This window comes from Vigna unguiculata, chromosome 10 (assembly GCF_037176805.1).
Source record: "Vigna unguiculata cultivar grain cowpea cultivar isolate G323 ecotype 2 chromosome 10, ASM3717680v1, whole genome shotgun sequence".
NCBI lineage: Eukaryota > Viridiplantae > Streptophyta > Magnoliopsida > Fabales > Fabaceae > Vigna > Vigna unguiculata.
The window spans coordinates 50,465,623-50,481,480 of NC_140801.1; the positions used below are offsets into that span (position 1 = coordinate 50,465,623).

The 15,858-nt window shown below is 29.0% G+C and overlaps 3 protein-coding genes across 10 annotated transcripts; 2 read left to right on the top strand and 1 right to left on the bottom strand.

The window, feature by feature from the left end:
- Nucleotides 1-3,263, top strand: LOC114167565 (GDSL esterase/lipase 2-like). Of its 2 annotated transcripts, XM_028052666.2 has the most exons (5): nucleotides 1-279; nucleotides 393-520; nucleotides 1,397-1,636; nucleotides 1,742-2,003; nucleotides 2,104-3,260. In XM_028052666.2, exons 1-5 carry the CDS (start codon nucleotides 9-11, stop codon nucleotides 2,337-2,339), a joined length of 1,137 nt encoding a protein of 378 aa, XP_027908467.1. In that variant the 5' UTR covers nucleotides 1-8; the 3' UTR covers nucleotides 2,340-3,260. The 2 variants fall into 2 exon arrangements, with proteins under 2 accessions (XP_027908467.1, XP_085523703.1); XM_085667577.1 differs by lacking the exon at nucleotides 1,397-1,636 and having other exon boundaries at nucleotides 2,104-3,263.
- A 399-nt stretch (nucleotides 3,264-3,662) lies between these two features.
- On the bottom strand, nucleotides 3,663-6,223 carry LOC114167073 (large ribosomal subunit protein mL43-like). 3 transcript variants are annotated; one of them, XM_028052002.2, is made up of 4 exons: nucleotides 6,060-6,223; nucleotides 5,472-5,683; nucleotides 4,625-4,731; nucleotides 3,663-4,129 (listed from the first exon to the last, which is right to left on the bottom strand). In XM_028052002.2, exons 2-4 carry the CDS (start codon nucleotides 5,549-5,551, stop codon nucleotides 3,957-3,959), a joined length of 360 nt encoding a protein of 119 aa, XP_027907803.1. In that variant the 5' UTR covers nucleotides 5,552-5,683; nucleotides 6,060-6,223; the 3' UTR covers nucleotides 3,663-3,956. The 3 variants fall into 3 exon arrangements, with proteins under 3 accessions (XP_027907803.1, XP_027907804.1, XP_085523704.1); XM_028052003.2 differs by having other exon boundaries at nucleotides 5,472-5,557; nucleotides 6,060-6,219; XM_085667578.1 differs by having other exon boundaries at nucleotides 5,472-5,727; nucleotides 6,060-6,207.
- A 453-nt stretch (nucleotides 6,224-6,676) lies between these two features.
- Nucleotides 6,677-10,146, top strand: LOC114167076 (hsp70-Hsp90 organizing protein 3-like). Of its 5 annotated transcripts, none has more exons than XM_085667232.1 (7): nucleotides 6,677-6,834; nucleotides 7,277-7,349; nucleotides 7,425-7,488; nucleotides 7,881-7,990; nucleotides 8,652-8,761; nucleotides 9,388-9,425; nucleotides 9,956-10,146. In XM_085667232.1, the coding sequence occupies exons 2-5, from the start codon at nucleotides 7,306-7,308 to the stop codon at nucleotides 8,668-8,670; spliced, it is 237 nt and encodes a 78-aa protein (XP_085523358.1). In that variant the 5' UTR covers nucleotides 6,677-6,834; nucleotides 7,277-7,305; the 3' UTR covers nucleotides 8,671-8,761; nucleotides 9,388-9,425; nucleotides 9,956-10,146. The 5 variants fall into 5 exon arrangements, with proteins under 5 accessions (XP_085523358.1, XP_085523360.1, XP_085523362.1 ...); XM_085667234.1 differs by having other exon boundaries at nucleotides 8,652-8,718; XM_085667236.1 differs by having other exon boundaries at nucleotides 7,277-7,343.
- Nucleotides 10,147-15,858: the final 5,712 nt, after the last annotated feature.

Consider the following 15,858-nt stretch of genomic DNA (forward strand, 5'->3'; position numbering starts at 1 on the left):
TCTATTACATGGCCAGTTCAAGGTTCTTTCTCATGTTGGTTCTCTTCCTGTTATCCTTTATTTTCAACATTCATCACTCTCATTCTCAAAACAACACATGTCTGTCAGAAAACCAGAAACCCCTATTTGTATTTGGAGATTCTCTATTTGATTCTGGAAACAATAACTACATTAAAACCACCACATTTTTCCAAGGCAACTACCACCCTTATGGAAAAACTTTCTTCAAGTATCCCAGTGGAAGAATTTCTGATGGACGTGTAATTTCAGATTTTATTGGTATCTTTTCTTACAATGTTCTTTTATTTGATTTTATGAGACAAAGTGAAGCTCTTATTAGGTTAACTTTTTTTTATATCTTAATTTGGTGAGTCTATGCCAATGTTTTTCAGCTGAATATGCAGACTTGCCATTTAGTCCTCCGGTATACTTTAATCCTGGAAACCTTCGTCAATACAGTTATGGGGTGAACTTTGCATCTTCTGGAGCCGGAGCTTTGCCTGAAACTAATCAAGGATTGGTACACTTCCTTTTCGCAATATTCGACAGGATTAAGTCTGTTTTCGGTCCTTAAACTTACATGCGAAATTAGAGTTTACCTCTGGAAAACTTTGATATATTTTGATCATAAAACTTAAAAAACAAATGAGTATAGTTCGTTTAATCTAATGACGTAAAATTTTTTGGGCTTGTTGAATGAGTTTCTTGATGAGATTTGAATTGGAACGTATCAAAATAATGCAAACAACTCAAACGTCATCTTAAAACGTGTTTATTGTATTAGGAAAATTTAAGGGTTAAGTATGTTCTTGGTCCTTTAACTTTTAGTGAATTTTGAAATTAGTCCATTTTGAAACTTTGGACCAATTTAGTCATTCATCTTTCGAAATACGTGAATTTAGTCATTTTAATCAAATTTCAGAATTGTATTTGAGTTGTTTATACTATTTGACATATTTTTGTTTTAATGTTAATTCAAATATTATAATATTATTATGAAACGCGCTTGAAATGTCAAATAAACTTAACAAAATTTTATTAAAATGACTAAATCCATGTTTTTCGAGAAATGAAAGACTAAATTGGTCTAAAGTTTCGAAATAAACTAATTTTAAAATTCACTGAAAGGTAAATGACCAAAAATATATTTAACCCAAAATTTGATACAGTTGAGTTAAAGAACTATATTGGTTTATTTTTAAAGTTTGAAGTCCAAAACGTATCAAAGTTTTAAAGGGACAATTTCAGTTTTGTGTCGAAAGTTTAAAAACTAGAAACATATCTAACTTTTTTCTAAATTATTCATTAAAGAATCAAGCATTGCAAGATGTTTTTATAGAACATCTTCATCTCATCTTCTCTATCTAAATACATTGCTATTACTTGGATGTTATAGGTGATTGACCTGAAAACTCAAGGATTGTACTTCAAAAGAGTTAGCAAGCAATTGAGGCAGAAACATGGAGAAGACAGAGCCAAGAAATTGTTTTCCACAGCTGTTTATATTTTTTCCGTTGGAGGCAATGACTATGCATCCCCTTTCTATACAAACCCCATTAATGCCACTGTCGTCCTTCCATACCCTCCACAAAATTTTGTAGATTTCGTCACTCACAACATTACAACAGTGATCAAAGTAGAATCTAACCTTTGGGCGAATCATTGCACTAAAATTTCTCTCTCTCGATTGTTCTTCGTTCCCGTATCTGTTTGTAATTCTAAGAAATGATTTTTTGTGCAGGAGATTTACAATGAAGGTGGAAGAAAATTTGGGTTTTTAAATGTTGCTCCACTGACTTGTTCTCCGTTTCTAAGGACACTCGCGAGTGGAACATCCATAGAAGCATGTCTCAAAGCACAAGGCTCTGCTCTTGCAAGACTACACAATGATGCTCTTCCCAAATCACTTCGAAAGCTAGAAAGACAACTAAAGGGATTCAAATACTCAGTTTTTAACTTCTATGATGTGCTTCTGGAATTGATCAAGTACCCTTCAAAATATGGTACATACATACATGCCCTGAATTTTAGAAAAAGAAGCAAACTTCATATTTATTGCAGTGTGTGTGACATTGTTTTGTATTGTTTTCTGCTGCTGGTAAGGTTTCAAAGAGGGGAGTGTGGCTTGTTGTGGAGGTGGACCTTACAGAGGAGATTATAGCTGTGGAGGGAAAAGGGGTATTCAAGAATATGAATTATGCAACAATGTTGATGAGTATGTGTTCTTTGATTCTCCCCATCCATCGGAGAGAGCTGCTCAACATTTCGCTCAGCTAATGTGGAATGGTAACCAAGATGTGATTGAGTCTTACAATCTGAAGCAGTTGTTCCATCTTTAATATATAGTTAGATAAATTTAGTCCTTTGCAGGATAAAACACAAATAATTGTTGGATGCAGCATGATTGAATAGAATATATATATATATATATATATGTGTGTGTGTGTGTGGTTATTGTAAAAGTATAATAAAAGTCAACTCTTTAGAGAATCAGTTATACCTAAGGATAAAACATGGAATGACATTTTCTGAATGTACTTTTCATTTGTGAAACAAGCTTGGTTCTCTTTGATATCAAAATGAAAACACCACTCTGATGAATATTCAAACACGCATTTAGGAGAGATGTGGTTGTTTGCGAATTTATACGATTCAATTTTTCTAAAAGAAAATTTAGTGTAATTTAATTAGAATTTGTAAAGTTAATTTTGCGTGAAGCTGAATTTATAGAACTAATTTTGAATTAAATAATTTATGTTAAATGAAGGACTATAAAGAAAAGCAACCCAAAATTTAGTTGAAGAAAACTTATTCTTCGTTTTTGTAACAGGAGTAAAGTATTGACGAGTAGAAAACAAAAATTAATAACAAGAACACTTGCAAATTGGCTACCATCTATGCACCGATGATGGAACAAATTTTATGTCATTGTTGAAACAAAAATATTATTATGTTGTTTTAAGAAAATCACAAGAACGACAAGAGTTATAACTTAAGTTTTTACATTATCATTAATTTAATTATGTAAAAATTTATAAAAAAAAACAATCAATTTATAATGTAAAACTTTGTTTGATCTTATGCATCTAAATTTGAATGAAGAAAAAAATAGTAGTAAACAATAGAATGGACCTTCTTTTTCTATTAAGTTTCATTCTTGTTTAGAGAAATGAAACCCGGAGACATTTGTTCGGTTTACTTCATCTATCTTCATACAAGATTTTAAAGGGAAATTAGAAACACTTGGACAAACAAGTTTTCATTTGTTCTTGCACTAATTTCGAGAATTTGACGCCAAATAACATTATAACTTAAATCATTTTTCCAACAAAAAAAAAAGTATCTAAATATAAATTATTTCACTTCAAACACACGTGTTCTGCATATACGATTGCTAGGTCCAAAAGTAAGTTTCGTTTTGGTTGGGACTTGGGGAAATAAGTTATTCACTTGGTAGAATCACTTTTCAATTAAAGACTGTATTCTTTCAACTTCAACTAAAATTCATTTTACAAAATTAAGATGATTCAAATAAAATTTCCAAGCACTTGATACAAACGCTCTTAAAAGACAAGAATAAGCTACTAGAAGATTTATTTATTTACCACTTATTTTTATAGTTCCTCACTGCTGCTAACGTGAAAATCTTGAATCCAAAAGTGGTCCTTTTAAAATGTAAACATTTCTTCATTTGGCCTAATAGCCGATTGCAACATTCCCTCTACTAAAACATAGCAGAGCTTTATAGGGAACAGAAAAACACTTTCTATCTCGTTAGTCTCAGCACGGTGAAGCAAACAACATAACCACAAAAAAGGTATATGAACTATTGACTAGAAATGGCGCCAGATAAGATAAGAACTTACTCTCACCAGTTCACAAACTGATTAAATCACCGGAAGAGAAGGAAAATCTTGTCAAATACACCAAGGGTAACTTTCTCATATACCTGGACCTTAATATTTCACGGCAGTTGTCCACGTACCTTGCACACTAGGGTGTTTGGTTACATGTCTTGTCCTCAATTTCACTACCTTTCTGCCCAATGCGTTCCTTAGTCTAGATGCATGCAAAAATATGTCTTCTGGATCCATATTCTTCACACATATCACTCGCTGGTTTTTGTTCTCTGCATTTCATTAAACAATCATCAATCACAACAAAAGCATTTTCCAACCAGGTGGAGTAGGCTACAAGTATCAACAGCACCATTAGATCCGACTAAATCATACCAAATGATAAACCATTTAATCTAAACTCTTCTAAATGTTGCTCCTATAGTCTTTTGTTGGATTTCCTCTATCTCTAAATATTGAACTACCTTCCATCTAATCCAATTTCATTATTTCCCATATGCCAAACTACATAAGGCAAGACTATAACATCTTTTCCATAATAGGTGCTGCTCCAAATTTGTTCTCTACTACATATTTTATCCCATCTTGTATTGCATACAACTCATCCAGTGTAACAATCTCATCTTTACAAATTTGAGCATAATTTTCTTATTGCCTTCATACAGCCCCAATATTCAATATCCCATACAACATTGCACGGAGAGTTGTCAATGAAACTAAGGAAAGGAAATTAGTTACACAGTTACAGGTGAGCACAACAAACTTACTGTAAAAACCCTTCAGATGAGGATGCTGGCCACGGATGAGCTCAGTGACCACCTCTAATTGAGGATTCTTCTCCTTAAACACTGGCAACTGAGACTCCATAAATGCCCTATTCAAATATTTAAAACTGTATTGAGAGTCCACTATTCAAAGTAGTAAACAAACGTGAAAATTATAGTCGTTCTATCCAATAAATTTTCAGTAATAGTGCAAAGAAGATAAGAGGGAGAAGTATGGTTATCAAGAAGTAGAATAGATGTTTAACTTTTTTCTAATTTCATTGTTAAAAGGCTGTTATTGGCATGAAGTCAGAATCACAGCCAATATGGCAAACAAGCGAAAACGAGCTGTTAATTGTAATTCATAAAATTCTCCCTTGCAACACCGAATGTTGATGCCAAATATAAAGTTCAGTTATTCAGTTATCATGTAGGGTTTTATACTCAAACAAGCAGAATAAAGGAATGCAAACACTTAAATTTTACTGGCAAGTAAACATAAGAACGAAGATAAAGTTACGACATCTATTTCAAAGAGCACAAGCCTGATTTGAAAATCGTTAATATTATCATATATTTAGATGCAAGTTATGCAAGCCAGTAACAAATTTCAGTTGTCAAGTCCTGAAAGGAATTTCAAATATTCATCTAGTAACAAAAAATCACATATCATTCGTGAACCATTCGACTCCATCCCTTCAAAACACACAAACATTATCTAAGAGGTTAAATGCAACATTACAAATATAGGCAGAAATCCAGTAATTCACTGTTGCCAAGAACATAAATATGAATATGAGCATAAGACACGATAGAATTGAAGATATGAAAAAATTGTACTCGTTCGTACCTTATACCTCTGCTACTTCCTCCCCAGTCGCAGTAACTAACAATCAGCTTGTGAAGTTGCCAAACCCCTCGCAAAGCCATATGAACCTAAAAAGGGGAGGACAAAATGACTTCTGAGAAATATGATGTGACTGAGTGGAGCAATGAAACACGAATCGTGCCTCTCGATTTGCCAATTACTGAAACAAAAACTACACACGGAGAAATAGCAATCTGCAGGGAGTGCAGGTGTATGACAAGGAAATGAACGAAATTAGCTGCAATTTTACAAACCTGGGAGTTAGAAAAATAAATAGCAAGAACAAATATGTGTAGTAGAATGAACTGCACTACAGTGGATCAATGTTTAAACCCAACGCACGCGCACACACACCGCATAGTTAAAATTCCAAAATTGACTACACAATTGAACAAGTCCATAAAACATGCAGCAAAGAATTAGGAAAAATCGGCATTCAGAAACTGATTTTCACAATAGCACTATGATATTCTTCACAAATATTAACCGAGTTCAACAAAGAGTTCAATTCCATAGATGCACCCCTTAAATCAAAAAATAATCAAATCGCGCGAATGCAGATTCACTGACCTACGCAGAACAGACTTCAGAAGTAGCAACAAATTCTTGCGAGCTCTGTTCCCTTTCTCTGCTTCACCAATGTCACAAGGGTTTTTGTCCACGTTCCTCAGCTCCAAAACGCTGCCGTCTAGAGGTTTTTTTCCTTGACTGAAATGTTTTTCCTTTAACTTTCACAATTTCATCCATTACCTTAATAAGTAAACCAATTGTATCCATGTAATATTCTAGAAAGGAAAAAAAAAAACTAAAATTTTAATGTATGCGTGGACAAATTTAGTTTTGGTTATTAAGCTAATCCTGAAACTTTTCTAAGAATATATCAGTTTATTCAACTTTTGAATTTTCCAAAAGTAAAAGTTATTATTAAATATTATATGTCATCTTAGTTACGAGGTATTAGATTCTTTTAATCTACTATATATCTAAGAAAATATTAGGATAGTGAAATTACTAAACTGGTCATTCCAATTCGTTGACACGTGTTCCAAATGGAGGGTTTTTTCGTCTTTTCGATGTTTAAGCTTTCCCGCTTCTTCCCTCCTAAATGGCTAACAATTTTTTTGAATGATTCCACATTTAATATTTTATTAAAATATTGATATTGATTGAATGTTGATTGACGTGTTGGCTGCAGTTACTATTCTTCTTCTTCTTCTCCAAGAAAAAAAACTATTTTCAATCTTCTTCTACAAAAGTTGACAGATCTAGAAAAAAACCCTCTGACCTCAAGGTTGTCTCCTTTTTCTTTTGTGTCTCCTGTTTGTGTCGCCATATCCAGATGAAGGTAGGTTATAATAACTCAACTTTTGTTTTCGAGTTCTCCTTCTCGGTCTTCATAAAAGGTATTTTTACTTCTTCTCAAAACTTATCCTTCTTCATATTAACAATGGATCAAATGTTAGATATTGTTAATTTCTATTTACTTTTGTTTTAACCGAACTTTGTTTCTATTTCGTCTCTGCAAATCTCCTTCATCAAATGGTATTCTTTTGCTTTTTATTTGGTGAAATATATCTAAACATCCTTGCCGTCGTTCTTAGATTTTGAGTCAACTTTTTTTGGGTCTGCGGAAAGCATTTAAGGATATATTGGTTGGATTTTTTTTATTCATTTCCAATCGGGTTAGTTGGGTATATTTTTATGTTTTTGTTCGATACTTAGGGGTTTGCTAAATGTTTTTGTAAAAAGCTTTGATTTGTTGCTGAAATCGTTTCTTGCTTTTGTAGACTAGAGGATTTCAGACCCAAATGGCTAAATGGATCGAAGTTTGTTGCTGTATCATAACAAAATCAAGTTATTGTAATTTCATCTTTTATGTCCTCCTTCACATGTTATTGTTTGCAATTAGGCTCATTATTTGTTTGAAATTTTCAGAATGGATGAGTACAATGGCAGAAGGCAATTTTATAGAACCAAAACAAAACCTTTTGGCCTCAAGGTTAGTTTTCCTTGGCTTTTTTTTTCTTACTTTTTGAAAGGCATTTTCAGATTTGCTCTTACTTTTTCTTCACGAAAGCTTTAATTTTTTTTGAGGATTTTTGTGTTGAAGATGGTGTATCGTGGATTAGTACATTTTAGTAATTGTTGAAAGTCAATAGCTTGAGTTTTCTTTCTTCTTCTTCATGGTCTTCTTCTACTTTTTTTTCCTGTTTCGTAAACCTATCGTTGTGGGTTGAAGAAAAGGTTAAACCTTTTGATTTTAGAAGACATATTTACTATTTTTCGTTTTTAATCTCGGTGTTGTGTGTTTAGTTGCTTCTTTGATGTCTATGATTGTAGATTGAAGAATCAAACATGCTTAACAGAATTAGATTTGTAATGTCTATGCAGGTGTTGGTTGATTTCAAGGAAAATCCCAAGGCTGCACAGGAACATACGAAAAATCCTATGATGATGAACAAGATCCAAAAGGTGGTTAATGTTGGAATTGTCCAGATGAGGTAAATTTGTAGAAGAAAGACAATATTTGTTTGAAATTAAAAAATTAGGAAATTTTGACTTTTTTTTTGCCATGTTTTGTTTATTGTACTTCTTACTCCTTTTTTATATTTTATTTTGACATGATTTTATTTAATTCAATTGGGGTGTGTTGTTTAAACTTTATCTTTTGGTTTTAACGGGTTCGTTATAATTTTGGTTATTGCATTTGCTTGGGTGTACTACAAGTATTGGGGCATATGTGAAGCTTGGAGAAGAATCTAAATACATTAAGATGACCTTCCGAGGGGACTACAGAAAGGAACACATTAGTATTATGTGGAAAATTAGTATGGGTACCCTATATCTGAATTTTATGTGTTGAGAATTTCTATCCATCTTCAAGGGAAAAAAATAAACTACTCAACAACCATAAATATGTTTTAGTAGATTTGCATCTTTTCCTTATTTATATTTTGTAATTAGGATCATTAGTATTTATTCTAGCCATCTTTGCCTATTAAAACACATATTTCTGACCAATCAGGCATAACAAATATTACTTTCTTCTAAATTACATAATATGAGAGCTTTGGTTTTGATGTTGAATCAAAAACTAATTGATTCAAGCTATTAGCATGGATGGTGTTGATCTTGCATGCTCCGTTTTTAACTCAATTGCAGGAGGAGTGTGTTTCTTTAGTTAACAGTAAAAGGCAACAAGTCACTTGAGTTGAAGATTCAAAATCAGGTGCTCTAAAAAATGTCTCTGACGAGCATGAATTGTTGTGGTGGTATGCCTTGCATTTTCAACATTATTTTTTTATGACAATTATTTTCAATTTATCTTCTTCATATTTCTATCTTATAATTTTAAATTCTATTGACTATTATTTTTGCTTATCAAAGTTAAATCTATACAATAATGATAGGATAGGCAACTCAAGAATCTGTAATGGGTATAAAGATGAAAGTAATAGTATCCTTCATTAACAATGGCAATTGTAATGTCCACCGGTGATAGAAGGTTAACTATGACTTTTATGTTAATGTTGATAATAGAAGTGAAAAATATTTTGTGATCTTTGAGACAAAATTGTTGTTATTGTTGTTAATGTAATAACACAATGTTAGGCTGCCTGTTAACAAAGATAACGATACATTGGTACTAGCGTATGATACAAAGGACCAAATTCATAATGTAGTTCTAACTAAACAGGTTAGACATATAGATGTTTGTGAAGTTCTGCATGAACTTTGTTGATAGTGTATAAAGTTTAATCAGATGAATTTTCTTGACCTGGATTTAGATAAATATTATTTACTTCTAAGCTTTTCTAACTTAAATCATTGGTTGATTTCGTGTTTATGGTATTTAATCTAAATATTTACGTAACTGTTCTGTTTTCTACCATTGTAGGGAGCATACCAACATGACTGTTAGAGTAAACTATAGAGGTATGATTCCCTGTCATCACAAATGCAATTATCTAAGTCCTTATTTTCTTGACTCTTGCATCTTTGTTTAAGAGTTCATTCGATATTCAATTTCATTGTTTGGTTTCCAAATTGTTGGGATATAATCTCATTAAAGATTCTAAATTTTTTTTTAGATGAATAGAGGAACAATTATTATAGATGATATCACCTATGTTGAGAAGCTGCAAGACAAAGTCTAGAGTCTTATCACTGATTCTGTTTTGTTGTTTTGCAATTAACTTTGGTTCACTGTATCTCTTGAGATATTTTAATTACTCTTCTTTGAATTGTAATGTATTAGCTATAATTATATCTATATATATATATATATATATATATATATATATATATATATATCATTTTAACACTGAATCCTAAATTGTACTAAGAAAATACGTATCTTTAGCATTAAAATGAATGTTCTATTTTTTTGTTAGAAATTTTATAACATTAAAAACGTTGTATGTGAATATTGTGGTGCTGATAATTGACTTTTTCAATGTTTGCAGGATATAACTTATGCTAAAAGTTTTAAATGATAATTAATGGCAAGATTTGTTAAGATCCTATGAGATCTTATTTTATTGTAATAATGATTACAATATTAGTAGCAGAACACATGATTAGTTTATGTCAATTAAGATTCATAAACCATTCTTCCATTTCAATTATTTTAGAACCAAAATTAGTATTTCTTTCATATATTTGTTAATTTATAACACCAATTATGTACAAGCATTTGATTAATTTTTTGCCAACTTAACAAGTAATTATAAAATAAACAATCCATCTGCTTAACGAAATACCTAAATAACTTATAATATTAATATATTTATAATCTAAAAGATACACCATCATAAGTTCATATTATAATCATCATTTTAAATTGATACATTTAGTTACTAAATTTAAATTTACGTTTATATTATTAAATTATATTTATGTTAGTGTAATTTTACTATCTATATCTCAAAAAATAAAATGGTTATTCTTAAAATGATATAGATAAATATATAAAATAATGTTCTTTTAAATATTATTCTTATGAGGAGACTTATAAATCATGAAAAGTAAAAAGGGGCAAAGTCACTTTGTCTTGATTTTTTTCTAAATGAAAGTTATCTTCTTCTGCGTGTACAAAGGGAAGAAATAAATCAATCAAATTTTGGGAGGCTTCATAAAGGGCTTCCTTAGGAGTTAAACTTCCGTTTGTCCATATCTCCAGAAAAAGTATTTCTTGTTTTTCATTCCCATTGACATAAGAATGAATACTATAATTTACATTTCGAACAGGCATGAATCTAGCATCTATATCATAACTTCCGTCTTGAAAGTTTTTTGAAAATATCTTTATTGATAAAAATTCAAATCTAAATAAAAAAAAATTCAATTTAGTAATGATTTGTGCTCATAGATATACAGATTGGAATTTGATTTATACAATCAATAATTATATGATTTATTTCAAAAAAATCATTAATTGAACAGTTAATTCCATTAATTATTTTTACTTTTTTCTAACTCAATAAATTATTTTTTATCCTTTAATTTTTTAAATCTTTTAAATTTATACATTTACAGTTAACAATTATATTATTAATTTTAAAATCAATGTTTGGAACACGTTGTGATGAAAATCAATGTCAGCTACGAATAAAATTGAGTGTGCGGTTCTCTTTCATTTTTTCTCCTATGCTAATATTTATGTGGACGTGTGTTAATGTTGTTGTTGGTAAGTCCTATATTTTGTGGAATTTGATTTGCTTTATTTCAATTACTTTATATTCAAATTGTTTGTAGTCATATTTAGTTACCTAATCTAGACGACTTATGGTTCAAAATTTTGATTTAGCTTGATAGCTATTAATCTCATACACTAAATAATTAAACCATTTAAATATAATTATTCCAAAAAATTGCCAATTTAAATATAATAACAATATTATTTATTTTTGAAATATAAAAAAAATAAAAAAAAACAGCAACCATCCGCACGTATTATTAATGTTATCATTATAATTATTAATTATTAATTATTAATTATTTATATTATTATTATTATTATTATTATTATTATTATTATTATATATCTACAAGTGTTTCTATTTAAAATTTTTAACATCAATTTCATATTGTATTTATTTTATACAGAACTATATTACATAGTATGTCTAGGATTTTTATTTTAATGTAATATAATGTGTTTTTATTTAAAAATGTTAACGTCTATTTAATGTTGTATTCATTTTATACGGTACCATAATACATAATATATCTATATTTTACTTTAGCAATAATTCGTGCATATACATTTCATTTTAATATAATATACATGTGTTTATATCTACATGTTTTTCTATTTAAAAATTTTAATATAAATTTCATGTTGTATTTATTTTATACGAAACCATATTACACAATATACCTGCATCTTACTTTAATAATGACATGTGGATACGCATTTTATTTTAATATAATATAATATCAATTTCATGTTGTATATATTTGTACGGGATCTTATTACACCATATGCATTCGGTTTACTTTAATAACGACCATTTGCATCTCATTTTAATATAACATACAAGTATTTATATTTACATGTGTCTCTATTTAAAAATTTTAACATCAATCTCATGTTGTATTTAATTTATACGGGACCATATTATACAAAATGTCTACATTTTACTGTGCATACACATCTCATTTAAATATAACATATATGTAAATATATCTACATGTTTATTTATATAAAAAATTTAAAAAATTAACATCAATTTCATGTTGTATTTATTTTGTAGAGACCATATTACACAATATACTTACATTTTACTTAAACCACGACCACAAGTACTTATACTTTTCATTTTAATATGATATATAACTTAAACTTATAATTACAAATTTTAATCATGTAACAATATTATTTTACTATACATTATTTATCAATTAGTATCAATTTCATAATTTAAAACAAACAAATCCATATCTAACTATTATTTTTTAATCTAATTATTATTAATAATAATATTAGTATAATCTATTATTATTAATATAACAAAAATTACATTAATTATATAATAGTAAAATATAATATTAAAATTAAAATTTTTATTAATTAAAAAATGCAGTATAATATGCACCAACTATTATTTAATACTGTTATTACAACTAAAATAAATTTATTATAATTATCAAATAATCTTATAATAAAACAATAAATTAATTGTCGTACATAATTAAATTAATAAAAATAAACAATTAAATTAATATTTTATTTATATATATATATATATAATAACAAAAAAATCTATTTTAAAAATTACAAAAAAATCAAAAACCACGACATGTACATACGTATTTCATTCTAATCTAATATACATGTGGTTATATCTACATGTGTTTCTATTTAAAATTTTTAATATCAATTTCATGTTGTATTTATTTTATACGGGACCATATTATACAATATGCTTACATTTTACTTTAACCATATGCGTCGATACACATTTTATTTTAATGTAGTATACATGTATTTATATCTACATGTGGTTTTATTTAAAAAATTTAACATCAATTTCATGTTGTATTATTTTATACGGGACAATTACACAATATGTCTACATTTTACTCTAACAACGACGTCCCTGGATACACATATCATTTTAATATAATATACATATGTGTTTATATCTACATGTATTTCTATTTAATAATTTTGACATCAATTTCATGTTATATATATATATTATACGGGGCCGTATTACACCATATGCCTGCATTTTACTTTAATAAAGACTCATACATACACATTTCAATTTGATATAACATTGAAGTGTTTATATGTACATGTGTTTTTATTTAAAAATTTTAACATCAATTTTATGTTGTATTTAATTTATAGGGACTATATTACATAATATGTTTACATTTGACTTTAATAATGACCCATATGCATTTTATTTTAGTATAATATACATGTTTTTATTTATATCTACGTGTGTTTATATTTAAAATTCTGAACATCAATTTCATGTTGTATATTTTATACGGGACCATATAACACCATATGTCTACATTTTACTTTAATAACGATCCGTGCATATACATTTCATTTTAATATAACATACAAGTATTTATATATACATATGGTTCTATTCAAAATATTTAAATCAATTAAATATTGTATTTAATTTATACATAATCATATTACATAATATATCTATATTTTACTTTAACAACGACGTATATATATGCAATTTAGTATAATTTAATGATAATATTATTTATTATTATTATTATTAATACCATTATTATAAATTTTTATAATTAATTAAATTGATAACATATTTAAATAATAAAATTAATCATTGTATGCAATTAAACCAATAATAATAATCATTTAAATAATTGATTTATATAATAATAATAAAATTTCTGTTTTAAAAATTACAAAACATAAAAAATAAAAAACACGACCCGCGTGTATGCACGGGTCTCCTACTAGTTTTACTTAATTTTACCTACGAAAACTTAAAAAACTTTAATCTTATATTTGAGTAATTTTAAATTGAAATACATGATATTTAAGTTATTTGCAGTTAAATTTTATTTATTTATTAAATAGTTTATTTAAATTGAGTAATCGAAATATTTTAGATTTTATTTTTTGTTTAAATAAAGTAATTTAATTTCAATTTTAAGAAAAACTCAATTTTATTATTGAACTTGAGTTGATATTGTTTGATTTTGATATTGGATGACTCTTAACTTTTAGTTAGGATCAATTCATTAAGATTTAACTTGGACCGACTAGACTCAACCTTTGGCATGTGTTAACTCGGCTTAACTTCGATTTGGACTAATTTGGTTCAACCTTCGATCTAGGTTAACTTGAATTGACCTTTGGACTAGACCGACTTATTTCGACTTTCGGCTCGAACCCAACTAAACTCAATCTTGACCCAAATGGACTTGGTTTGACTTCGTTTTGATCAAACTTAGAGTCACACTTGATTCCTAACAAGATATGGTTGTTTACCAATTTATATGATTCAGTTTTTCCAAAAGAAAATTGTGTAATTTAATTAGAATTTGTAAAGTTAATTTTGCGTGAAGCTGAGATTTATAAAACTAATTTTGAATTAAATAATTTATGTTAAACAAAGGATTATAAAGAAAAGCAACCCAAAATTTTAGTTGGAGAAAACTTATTCTAAGTTTTGTAACAGGAGTAAAGATTGACGAGTAGAAAACAAAAATGAATAATAAGAACACTTGCAAGTTGGCTACCATCTATGCACTGATGATGGAACAAATTTTATGACATTGTTGAAACAAAAATATTAGGTTTAATTATATCTTTATCCTTATTTTGGAGACAAAATCTCAGTTTGGTACCCGTTTCTTTAAAAGTCTCAAATTTGTTCCTTTTTGTATTATAAAATCTCAAATTTGCCTTTTCTGTTAAGTCTGACGAGACGGCGTTAAATGAACAGTAACAAGACAAAGTTGACCGGTGTTAGAACAGTGACGAGGCAGGAAGAACAATGACGTGGAAGGGAAATTTTTTTTTTCTTAAATATTAGATAAATTAATTTAGGTTTAAGATTTTTAAATTATGTAGGCAAAATGGTCCTCTGTTCTTCATCTTCACTGTACTTCTTCTCCAACAACACTTCCTCATCTATGCCGCCTCCCCAACCTCACCTCCATCATCCTCTTCAACAACTCCATCAACAAAACCCTCCCTCTCCAAATATCCCTCTGCACCTCTCTCCTCCATCTCGACCTCTCCAAGAACCTCCTCACCGGCACCCTCCCCCACACACTCCCCCTCCTCCCCAGCCTCCGCTACCTTGACCTCACCGACCACGTTCCCCCTCCTTTGGAACCTTCCAGAACCTGTAGACCCTCTCCCTCGTATTCAACATCCTTGACGACGTCGTTCCGCCTTCTCTCTTCAACATCACCTCCCTTAAAACTCTCAGATCAGGCCTTTCAATTTTCCTTTTTATTGATATGGAATATGCCAAACAGATTAGTTTACTATATCCTAGGTTGTTTTAAAGTGTTTCAACTTGTATAGTAGGATAACACGGCACAAGGATTTAGCATTTGGTTAAAAAATTATTGTACTGTTATTCAACATTTATATGTGCACAGATATTTAACTGTAATAGAAAAATATTAGTTAATCAAGGATTTGAGTTGTGTGAAATGAGTATCTACAATGTATTATTTATGTAAGTACTGTTCGACACTTCATAATCCATTTTCTTTAATTTTAAACATTATACTTTTATCTTTAATTCTTACAAGTCATTAGCATATAGCATGCATGGCTTAGCTTTTTCCTTTCCTCCCCTGAAAAGTTAGTTTTCCGAAAAGATTGGAAAAATAATTATTCTTA

Excerpts from the sequence above, each read along its gene's own strand:
- LOC114167565 (XM_028052666.2), top strand. The coding sequence starts at position 9 with ATGGCCAGTTCAAGGTTCTTTCTCATGTTGGTTCTCTTCCTGTTATCC. Across the intron at positions 521-1,396 it reads CTGAAACTAATCAAGGATTG|GTGATTGACCTGAAAACTCA; the intron begins GTACACTTCCTT and ends TGGATGTTATAG. Across the intron at positions 2,004-2,103 it reads CAAGTACCCTTCAAAATATG|GTTTCAAAGAGGGGAGTGTG; the intron begins GTACATACATAC and ends GCTGCTGGTAAG.
- LOC114167073 (XM_028052002.2), bottom strand. The coding sequence starts at position 5,551 with ATGGCTTTGCGAGGGGTTTGGCAACTTCACAAGCTGATTGTTAGTTAC. Across the intron at positions 4,732-5,471 it reads GGAAGTAGCAGAGGTATAAG|GGCATTTATGGAGTCTCAGT; the intron begins GTACGAACGAGT and ends ATATTTGAATAG. Across the intron at positions 4,130-4,624 it reads TCATCTGAAGGGTTTTTACA|AGAACAAAAACCAGCGAGTG; the intron begins GTAAGTTTGTTG and ends AATGAAATGCAG.
- LOC114167076 (XM_085667232.1), top strand. The coding sequence starts at position 7,306 with ATGGATCGAAGTTTGTTGCTGTATCATAACAAAATCAAGTTATT. Across the intron at positions 7,350-7,424 it reads CATAACAAAATCAAGTTATT|AATGGATGAGTACAATGGCA; the intron begins GTAATTTCATCT and ends TGAAATTTTCAG. Across the intron at positions 7,489-7,880 it reads CAAAACCTTTTGGCCTCAAG|GTGTTGGTTGATTTCAAGGA; the intron begins GTTAGTTTTCCT and ends ATGTCTATGCAG.